At 32.0% G+C, this 11,892-nt stretch overlaps 1 protein-coding gene across 3 annotated transcripts in view; it reads right to left on the bottom strand.

Annotated features, from left to right (window-relative positions):
- Nucleotides 1-9,164: 9,164 nt before the first annotated feature.
- The window catches only part of LOC102604998 (60S ribosomal protein L4-1-like), a 3,430-nt gene continuing 702 nt past the window's right edge, over nt 9,165-11,892 (bottom strand). The window contains exons 2-3 of one of the 3 annotated variants that reach the window (XM_015309552.1): nt 10,774-11,868; nt 9,165-9,585 (exon numbers count right to left, since the gene is read on the bottom strand). In XM_015309552.1, coding sequence (XP_015165038.1) covers nt 9,472-9,585; nt 10,774-11,868 — 1,209 coding nt within the window. In that variant the 3' untranslated portion in view covers nt 9,165-9,471. Of the gene's footprint in view, nt 9,586-10,773; nt 11,890-11,892 lie in introns of those variants that run through there. The other 2 variants (XM_015309556.1, XM_006338994.2) reach the window with 2 other exon arrangements.

Raw genomic sequence — 11,892 nt, 5'->3', positions numbered from 1 at the left:
ATTCTATTACAATATTATCTTTAAGATTGAAAAATCTATAGGTTGTACTATTTGAAGCATAACCAAGAAAAGCACAAGTAGTAACTTTCTTACCCAAATTTCTAATATTGGGATCCATTAGCCTCACAAAGGCTAGACAACCCCAAACTCTTAGATATCTCAAACTTGGCTTGTAACCTTTCCATAATTCAAAATGTGTCAATTTAGACTTTTTATGAGGCACACGATTCAACACATAACAAGCAGTTAAAATAGCTTCACCCCAAAATTTTAAAGGTGCATGTGACTCAATAAGCATGACATTAGTCAATTCAATCAAAGTTTTATTTTTCCTTTTCGCTACTCCATTAGATGAAACAGAGTAAGGAGGAGTAGTTTCATGACTTATTCTCAATGATCTAACAAAAAAATTAAACTCATTTGACTCATATTCACGGCCTCTATCGCTTCTAATTCTTTTATTTTCTTCCAAACTGATTTTCAACTTCATGGAGATAAACTTTAAAGTTTTCAAAAGCATCACTTTTATTTTCATCAAGTAAACATATGTAAACTTAGAAAAATCATCAATGAAAGTAATAAAATATCTAGTACCTCCACGAGTTAAAATTCCACCAAGTTCACAAATATCAGTATGAACTAATTCTAACAAATCTGTTTTTCTTTCAACTTGAAAATGAGGTCTTTTAGTGATTTTGGCTTTACTACAAGCCTCACATTTTTCAAAATTCTTTTTAACCATTGGGATTAATCCTAAACTACTCATGATTCCAACATAACGGTCATTAATATGACACAAACGAGCATGACAAAAATTGGTAGAAGAAAACATGTAAACAGAAGTAGAAGCTTTATTCATTTCAACATTCAGTTTGAACATCCCATCACATGCATATCCCTTTCCCACAAAAATACCCTTCTTCACTATTACATATTGATCAAATCTAATAATTTGTTTAAAGCCTGCCTTATTAAGAAGAAAACTAGACATCAATTTTTTCCTCATAGAAGGAGTATAAAGTACATTTTTCAAAGTTAATACCCTTCCAGAAGTAAAACACAATTCAACATCTCTCATTCCAAGCACTTAAGCTATGTGAGAATCACCAAGCATGATGCTTTTGGACTCCTCAAAATGAGTATATTTTTTAAATCAGTCTTTGTCATAACAGACATGACGGTTTGCACCAAAATCAGCCCACCATCCATCAACACTCTCAACCATGTTTATGTCGGTAATCACCGCCACAAAAGGTTCTTCGATAACGTTTGCCTGAGGGTTAGAACCACGTTTCCGGAATCTGCAAAATTGAGCAATATGCCCACTGTTGCCATAAACAAAGCACGGTCCCTTATCTTGAACTTGTTGATTTTGTGCTTGGTTATTTTCACCATTATTTTTCTTGGGAGGTCTACCATTATTTTTCTTGAACTTTTTCTTCTTAGGCTTCAAAGAAGTATTTTTGTGAGTTTTAGGAGTAGCATTATTTGAAGTAATTAATTTTACCTTCGTTGTGATGTTGTTGTCTTCTGTTTGTAAAAGTGCATCTTGGCCTCTTGCCTCATGCAGATTTTCATTATCAAGGTTTCAAGGGAGGTTTCCTTTTGTTTGTAGCGCATAGTTTTTTGAAATTTTGAAATTCCTTCCAAGAAGGTGGAAGTTTATCCACTTTGCCACAAACAATAAGGTTATCTCCAATTTTAACCTCCTCGGACCTAAGCTCTCCAACAATCATTATAAAGTCTTGAGCTTGGTCTACCACTGATTTGTTGTCCACCATTTGGAAACAAAAAAATCTACTAGCCGCTTATTTTTTCGCTCCTGCCTCTTCGGTATCATACTTACTCTGCAATGCTTTCCAAATTTTCTTTGCACTAGAGTAAGTTCTATCATAATAATCATAAAAATATCACATAGTTTTTCTCTCCTGTCTCTTCGGTATCATACTTACTCTGCAATGCTTTCCAAATATTCTTTGCACTAGAGTAAGTTCTATCATAATAATCATAAAAATTATCAGATAAACAATTAAGAAGATAATATCGACACTTATAGGAATCACAATCGTCCTTTTCCACTTTCTCATGATGAGAAATAAGTTCATCATCATCCATAGAAGTATCATCAACTTTATTAGGATTCTTCTCAGTTAACACATAAGAAACACTGAGAAGATTTAAGTATAAAAGTACTTTACCCTTTCATCTTTTGAAATGGTTACCATTGAACCGAAATGGCTTGTAAAGGTCTCTCATCTTGATATCCGTGGTTTTTTCAATTGTAGCCATTATTGACTCTCCTTAAAATTGTTAGTGAAAAACTTACAAGATAACAAAAATACAAGATTACAACTGAAAATGAAATGAAGAAATAAAAATCTCTTCAGGCTGAGGCGCGGATATCTCGCTCTTTTTAAGGAGATTCAAGCCCACTGCAGCAAATATTTTTCACCGGTTCAGCAGTAATCCTTTTTGACTTGTTCCCTCCAGGATATAACAGTCTTCACAAAGTATAACTCAATAACTACGGACAAGAGTTGAGTCCAAAGCTCCACAAAAAAAGAACACCTCCCTTCAACTAATAAGAACTCTCTTTTTTGACTAACTCTTTTCACTCTATATTTTTTCTTGTGTGTTGTGTGTACCAAATCAAATGAAGAACACCAATATTTATACTAGAAGAAGTCTTCCTAGAAATAAATAGGAAGATAATGGAGTGATAAATAGTTAAGATAAATGGTCTTAGGAGTTACATATGTTACATAGGTTACAAAGAATAATGAAGGATTAAAGAATGAGATAATGAGAGAGGCAACTAATGTCATCAATGGCTGATGAACATGCTGCCATGCTGCTAAGGTTCCAACGTTCACTGGAACGTTTCTGCCAACATTATATGACCACAAAGTCAATGGCCAAATGCAGGAGTAATTAGGCAACATTAAGACATCAAAATAATGAGCAAATTTAATATAAAAAATAATATTAAAATGCTCAATAACCAACATGCAAGAAAGCCTATTATTACATCACTCATGCATTACAAGATTTATGAGCTATATGGGAGCGAATTCACCGAATTAATCGAGTTTCAATACAGTTATTAAATATCGATGAAAAACTAAAAAAAGATTTGTGACGATATTAATTACTCCCTCCGTCCTATTTTATGTGAGGTAGTTTGACTCGACACAGAGTTTAATAAAGAAAAGAAGACGTTTAAAACTTGTGGTCCAAAATGAATGATAGAAATTTGTGTGGCTATAAATCATTTCATTAAGGACAAAATATACATTTTATAGTTAAATTGTTACCTAATATAGAAATGTGTCATTCTTTTTTGAACTGACTAAAAAGAAAAGTAAATCACATAAATTGGAACAAAGAAAGTAGTATTTCTGAGTTTTAAAAAAATTCCCAAACAAATATAGATGCTTGATATGTACATATTTGTGCATATACTTTTATCACTTAACTCTGATATGTTGAATCGATGTAGTGTAAACATCCTATATGTACAGATATATGTAAACGGTAGGTAACAGAAATCTCACCAGATGATAGTAATATATTTACTACCACCTAGAATTATTTTATCTCACTTTAGATTAATTTAGGTCTAATTTTAATTACATAAAAATGTGGAGATATCAATGTCACTCTTAATTAATTTCTTGATTAATAAGTGTTAGTTGCACTCCAATTTATAAAGTTATTCCTATGATCTGAATTCTGATCTAGCTACTTTATGTGCAAACAAATCAATCAACTTCCAACAGTTATGTGCATTGTTCATATATAGTAATATTGCTGTAGATGATTTGGGGGGGCCGGGGGTTAAATATATTGTTGAAGTGACTAGTGATACTGAAAAAATAAATAGGAAGAAATTACTAAAGTACTGATTTTACGACGACAATAACAATAACATATTCAATATAATTTAACATGTAAAATCTGGAAAAAATTTATCATCATAAAGGCCCAGCCAACAAAAGGTGAGTGAGGCTCCATTAACTTTTTGACATATGAATAAGTGGGTCATATATCTAACAAAAGGTAGGTGAGGCTCAATTAACTTTTTGACACATGGATAAGTGGTCATATATCTACTTTATAAAGCTATAATGCTACCACTAACAAGAGAGAAAAAGTATATTTACACAATAAATTGAGTTGAGCATACATAAAAATTGCAAGAGAAATTAAAACGTGGGTCTACTTCTTCTTTGTTTTAATATTTTGAGATTATATTGAATATGTTACGTAGTTATATGTTGGTTTGACAAATTTATTTTGATATGATATTTTTTCTACGTAATATAATTTGTATTTTTGTTTTCATCACAATTACTTTTCTACTTTTAATTTATTTATTTTTGATAAAATAGTACTTAAAATTTTGTGGAATATGTTTAATTTATTTTATTTTAAAAAATATTTTATTTTTTGTTAATTTTTTTAAATAATGATTTATTTAAGTTAAAGATGACTAGATTTAGAGAGAAAATCAAGATCTGAAAAATTAATCTTTATTTCTTTTCAACATTGGTGTAACTTTTTTTCTAACATCAGCAAAAATATTTTTTTTAAAATAAAAAATTACAGCTTCAGTTTGAACATCAAAATATGTATTTTTGATTTACCATCCTTTGATTTTATAAAAACATTAGGAAAGAAAATTCAAAATTTAATTTTTTCAACAAGTATAAAATGTGGATCCACAATCATTTTTCATTTTATTATTATATATTTAGTGAAATGTATTATTTCTGATTGGATTGAGATTAATTATAAAATTTTATTTTACTTTTTGTTATTTTTGTTCTAGGTTTATAAAATTTCTTCAAACTAACATAAACTACAATAATAATAACATATCCAATGCAATCTCAAAATTAATATAATATTAACAACTTAAAAGGAAAAGCAACAAATGCACGTATTATTTCTCTTACATTTTTTTATATTTGTTCAACTCAATTTATTGTGTAAATATATTTTCTCTCTCTTGTTAGTGGTAGCATTTTCGCTTTAAAGTAGATAAATGACTCACTTATCCACATGTCAAAAAGTTAATGGAGCCTCGCACACCTTTTGTTGGTTGGGCCTCTACCATAATAAAAAATTTCGTAGAATCTGAAGAGATAAATTGTATATTGACTTCTGTTCTCATCTCCGAGGGGAAAGTAATGAACTATAGGGACAATGCTTACGCCAATACATTTTTTTATCATATTTTGAGCCTACGATTTATCGCAAACAACATTTTTATTCCATAAAAATAGAGATAATAAGGCCAAGGGTTTACCTAATGAGATTATATTAGATACATAATTGTGGTTGTTGTATATAACTATGAAAAAGAAATACGATATCAAAAGAGGTTTTATTTTCTGCAAAAACTTGGTTTTTCCTCAGATTATGATTTTTTTTATATAACAAATTGTAAAAAAAAATTATTATTTTTTCGATGGGGTTTATCAAGAAAATCTAAAATCTTCTTTTACAACTTTTATTTAATACTAGTATAAATACAAAATTAAAGAGAGTGGGCACACTCGCGTATATGTTGCGCGTCGTTCACATCACCTGCCTTGGTTTCACATGGGCATGAGGTGCTATTTTGTGTAACACATTTAACTAATCGACGGTTACACTCTTTTGTTTCCCTCCCTTCACCTATTTATTTTGGTTTCTCGGTTTCGGTATTTATATTTAGGTTTGATCAAATTTAAATTTATGTGAAAACGCCTACATTGGAGGATAATAAATATGATGCTATATCTAGAAAAAAGATCATTACAAAACTTTTTTTATCAAGAATAAAAAAATACTAATCACCTTATCATAATTTTTGTTGATTTCTTTCCGTCTTTTGAAAACACTAAATATACATTATTTTTGTTAATTTTCTAAGTTCTACATGATCTCAATTATTCTATGAAAATTCTGAAATTACGAAACACATACTAGTTGCGAAAATTCATGATTTTCTAAAAATAAGAATAGAAAGGACAAAAATATATATTAATAAAACCCCAAAAGGAGGGAGGAAAAAGAAAGGAAAATAAATATAATAATATTGCAGTAAAAAGTCAAAGCAAAGTGATAAAAGAAAAATAATTGGCCTAGGAATGTCCTAATCCACTGTGCAAAAAACATGTTTTAACAGTTATTAGTGTCACTTCAAATTATTTTTTATAGTATATGCTCCGATCCGTCTAATCCAATATAAATAAATTGTTAGAATATAATATATCAAAAAGATTTTCAAAAACATTAGTCAAAGAATAATTTATTGATATTACTCTTTTGATTCTTTCAAAACTTTTTCTTGAAAAAGAGTGATCATAGTTAAAAATATTTGAAATTCCATTACAAAGAAGGGTTATTCTAAAAAAAAGTACTCCCTCTGTCCCAATTTATGTGACACATTTCGCTTTTCGAGAGTCAAACAATTTAAGTTTGACCGAGAATTTGCTCATGGAGTCTTCAAATTTTTTAAAATGAAATTTATATATTAGTAAACTACATAAAAAGTACTATAAGTCACAATAATTGATAATTCAAAATATTTAAAAGATATATGAAAAATTTACGGTCAAAGATAGACTTGTTTGAATTTCAAAATCCAAAATGTGTCACTTAAATTGAGACAGAGGGAGTAATACATTTTTGAACTTTGAAGAATTCACTTGTTTTGGATCATAAAAAGGTGTCAATAATTCATTTATATTGGACTAGATGGATTACCTTTTTTTTTAGACATCAATAATTTTAAGCAACTATCAAAGAAAGAACAAATTCTTTTTGCTAAGATATTTAAATTGAGTAATATATAACTATAAAAATCAATTTTTTAATCAATATACTACATATAAGTTTCTGAATACATCATTCAATTGACCACAATTCAATATAAGTGGTTGGTTACATTCAGAGCTGAGTCACGTGATTGAATCCTCTTGACTTCTTTATATATATATATTTATATTTTAAAACCTCTTAATGAAAATTTTCACTTTGACACTCACCAAATTTATGTTACAAGGCTACCATGCCAAGAATCGAATAATGAAACTAACTAGTACTATAATATATAGTAATTAATTATGCAATTAGCTGTGAACAATTAATGTTTCACATGTATTAGGTGAAACATCACTTTCATCTTTAAGGAAGAACAATAATGTTTATGACTTGGAATTAACCATAATCATGATAACCATAAAGATCATGTCTATTTTTGGGACTTTTTTTTACTTTAATTAAGTAATAATTGTCAATGTAATATGCTGCGTGGATATAAATCCAAAAGGGAAAATATATTATCGTACTCTAATACTTAGGTTTTTTCTTAAAAACAGCTAATCAATAAGATAAGCAAAAGGTTAGCCTACTCAACCTATAAAGTTTGTTTTAGATCCTCCAAATTAGGTTAGGCATAAATATATGATCTTATCAAGTTAAAGATCTTAAAAGCATGAGATCTTTCAGCAAATTAATATCATTGATATCAGAGGCGGCAATAAAATTTTAAGTTCATAAATTCTTGATATTTGGTGGATATGGGTGTCTGATATTCATATTAAAGCCCGACTAAATTCAGATGTATCAGAGAGTCACACATGATTAGGGTAAAGAACTCCCTAACAAAGAAGACTCCAACTCGAGACCTCTAGATTTCCTTCACCAAGTTATCGCAAGCAATCACGTCTTATCCCTTGGTGTCATTGGGTGGATTCCTTTCTTGCCTTATCCAAAAACTTTCTTTATTCTCATTGGAGAAAGACTTTCTCGTGGCAAGGTTTTACACATAGGGCCAACTGCTTAATTTCCTTATCTCACTTACCCTTAGTTTGTCTAGCACCATTCAATTTGGGGGTACGGAAAATATTTGTCACTTCATCACAACCCTACACCTTCTCAATATTTTTTTAAATTTTAACAAAAAAAATTAATTTTATTAATTTGTGAGAAATGATGTGTGTCCATGATAGGTTTACTTTGCTGAAATTTACTATTGCTGATTCGAATGTTGATAATTGTGTTTCTGTCTTTTGACATGAAAAGAGACAACTCAATGTAAAAGTGAGTTTAGATTCACTTATAATATGCAGTCTGCTTCCACTAATTAAATGATAAGAGTAAACTTATTTTATTTTTAAAAAAAACTAATATGTTAGAGTCACAAAATATGAAAATAAGACCTTGATGTAATTGCCAAATGTTTCTTTTTAGGCCATTATTTAAATTTAGTCTCTGCTATTAAAAGTTTTGTAACTATTATTCATTAAAAATAATTCTTCTAGTAACGTTTGATTCGTTTATATATTATTGAAATCTTACAATTAAATGTTAGATCGTCGTTTATCATTTATAATAAGTTATGAAAGATAAATAGTCTCTTACTGTTCTAGCAAGAACTTTCCTTGAATCAACACAATGTTAAACTGTGATCTAACGTTTTCTCTTGAGATTTATAAATCAAAAAAGGTTATTTACTAAATAATTGTCCCAAAAAAAGGAAAACCGGGTTAGTTTCTTGATTTCTTTGTTTGGGCCAATCTTGTTTGTATCAATGTAAGCCCAATCCTGACCCCCTGTTTGGCTGGGCCACAGCAGTTTAACATGGGGTACTGGGCTGACTCGGTTCTACACGGATAATTTCAAGCATAGCGTTGGAGATTAGTGATCTTGAACTTTTGACGCGAAAGGAGGTCGCTTGTCGTATGGACAAAACTTCAAAGCCAGCAAGTTTTGCTTATGGACACTGAAAGTTTCTCATTGAAGAAAAGAGGGTCACAAGTTCAAAACCATCAAATTTCAACGCAAAGAGGGTCACAAGTTCAAAACCGCCCAATTTCAATGCGTGATTGATCAGTGATGCAATGTTGGAGATAAGTAAGTAAATAATAAGCTATCATCAACAACATATATCCTTAACACCATATTCCTTCTGAAAAATACTTACAACTAAAAGAAAATTTGACAATAAAATATGAGCAGATAGTTTCCAATATTCATATTTTAGTCGTAATTACATGGAATTCACTGTTGATGTTGTTCGTGTTCCAAACTTTGAACAATTTTACCAAGATTCACTCCTTAAGAAACCATTCAATTTTCATAGTACTTGCGATAAACTTTTTGATAGCATAAAAACCAACAAACACTAAATAACAAACATTATTGTCATCTTCAAATGAACTACATCATGAGAAGCCAAACAAACTGATCAAACATGCAGTTGCATGTATAAATCATCATAAATAACAAACTATTCTATTAAATATTTGATGCTATTCCTCAGCAAAATTCTCCAACAAAAACACCAAAATATGGGCACTAAAAAACTTTCAAGTGTAACCTAAGATGACTTGATGGCGCAATATCCATCACACTAACACCAAAAGTTACAAATGTAAAAAAAGATCAGAAACTTGTTGACAATAAGAAAATATCCCTTCACTGAGTAACTCCAAGCCACTTTGTGAAGTTTTCAAACTCGGTGTAGTCGGAATCTGAAATCATTGTCTTGAACCAACCTTTGCCTGCTGACCTGATAGCTGATGCTTCCTCCTGTAATATAAAAAAGTAGAGTAAATAATACAGTGACAATTACACTAAACTACAAAAATATAGAGACCACACACAACTAAGTGCATAAAGCACAAAACAAATCCAAGATTATGTTCAAAACCAGAATCTTTCTTGCCATACTTGAAGATGATCTTATCTGTGCTGAAAGCACAATACTACCATTCTAGTCTTTAGGTTTCTCGACAATGTATTTGTTTGTTAATTGTGCAAAAAAGAGAAAAAAGATGTCTTTATTTGCACACTGAACAATCCCACTCAAACAGAAACACACTGAATACATTGTCATTTCACAACTCACTCTTTTCATGAAATGATTTGCTTCGCTAGTGGTTATCAAACATATAATTGACATTCAGGATATACAATCTAAGGGAGGGCAAGGGAGTGGAATTTAATAGCATTGGCATCACAGAACACTCAACTTAAGCAAGTAGAGAACACTCATACTTGTGATATAGCAGACGCAAACACATATGACAAGGACTAGTGATATAGCAGATGCAAACACATATGACAAGGAGCATGCACTATGCAACCGACATATATGTAGGCAAATAAATGAAACGGCCATATCATTTTAGTTTCAAGTTCTTCAAAAAAGAAGTTTTTAACTCCTTTTTTTGGCACACTGAACCATCCACTCAAACAGAATCACACTGTGGATCCCTTGTCACTTCACAACTCACTCTTTCTTCAGAAGCTATTTACTTCACTAGAGCTTATCAAACATATAATTATGTTTATACTGTGATATACAATCTTAGGAAGGGAAAGGAATATAATGGCATCACATAACACTCATCTTAAGCAAACAGAGCATATAGAAACAGTTAAACCATTATAGCAGATGCAAAAGCATCATTATTTCTAGCGATGCTACATTACATCAAGCAAATTGTAAGCCGAAAGCAAACATTAGTTGTATGTCTAGGCAGATAAATGAATCGCAATTATGAGACATTGCATACACATTTTTATATTTCGAAAGTATATGACTTGCGACTAAGTTACTTCAATATTTAGCTTATGATTAGCTTAAGGCAGTCAAATATATTAAAATTTCATTTTTTTCAATCATCAAAAGTACTTATTTTTATGAAGTTATCAATAAAATGCTTATAAGGTAAATCAAAGACTATAGACTATAGTATAATTTGAAGGATATACCTTAGTGATTTGATGCCTCTTCTTGTCAAGTTTCTCCTTCTTAGCCTTGACTCTTTGTGCCTCAGCCAAAAGAGACATCCTCCTCGCTGTTTTCGCATATGGGTTAAGCTTCAACAGCACATTCAGGTTCTTCAAAGGATTCTTCTTCAATGTTGCCCTCTTCGCGTCCTTCTTGATTGGCCGCACAACAGATTGAACCTCATCAGAGTTGATGATCCTAGCAAGATCAGCATTGGCCATCTTGGCCCTAGGCAATAGATATCCCCTCTTCTTCTGAGATGGCTTATCAAATGTACCGTAAATCTCATCCAATTTCTCATATGCAGACTTAGTCCATACAATAAACCTTCCCAGATGACCTCCAGGAGCAAGCTTCAAGAGATTCAATCGATCCACATGACAGATTTCAACTCCAGGGAGATTACGGAACGCTTTTACAAGCTTAGCCCCTTCAGTTCCATAAACAATCAGTGGTCCTTTACGAGAAATGTACCTACGGTTACGCATTTTACCTTTTCCGGGGCGAATAGCATGACTATCCTTAGCTTTCTCAGCATCAGCATAAGCACCAATTTGCTTCAGAGCCTTGATTGCATTAGAAGTCTTCTCAATACTCTCAACTGAATCAGAAACAACGAGAGGAAGTTCGGGAACTGATTCAATACGATGTCCACGAGCTAGGACCAGTGAAGGAACTGCAGATGCAGCAATGGCAGAAACAACGGCATGGCGCTTCTGGTTAACCGGGATCTTACGGTGCCAACGGCGCCAGATTTTAGTCGGAGCAAACATCCTACCACCACGACACATGTTACCATAAGCAGCTTGTCCAGCACGATGAGTACCACCACCAGGAACACGAGGGATACGAGAAACGGCACGACCGGTACCCCATGACTCAGCCGAGGTCTGGTGACCGGCCTTTTTCGACACTGCGTAAGGTTGTCGGGCGTTTTTCGAAATGTTGGCGTGGACGTAAGTGACAACGTCGGGACGGATCGGAGCCTTCATCACGGCGGGTAGAGGAACGGAGTTTGCGGCGGAGCCACCGTCAGTAGCCATGTCATTTTCGAACGATTGGACGGTGGTCGTTGGAATGGCGGCAGCGGCGGCCATTGC

The sequence above is a fragment of the Solanum tuberosum genome, unplaced genomic scaffold (assembly GCF_000226075.1).
Source record: "Solanum tuberosum cultivar DM 1-3 516 R44 unplaced genomic scaffold, SolTub_3.0 scf00008, whole genome shotgun sequence".
Classification (NCBI taxonomy): Eukaryota; Viridiplantae; Streptophyta; class Magnoliopsida; order Solanales; family Solanaceae; genus Solanum; species Solanum tuberosum.
Note: the sequence above shows the minus strand (reverse complement) of the source record. Positions and strands in the feature narration are given on the sequence as shown.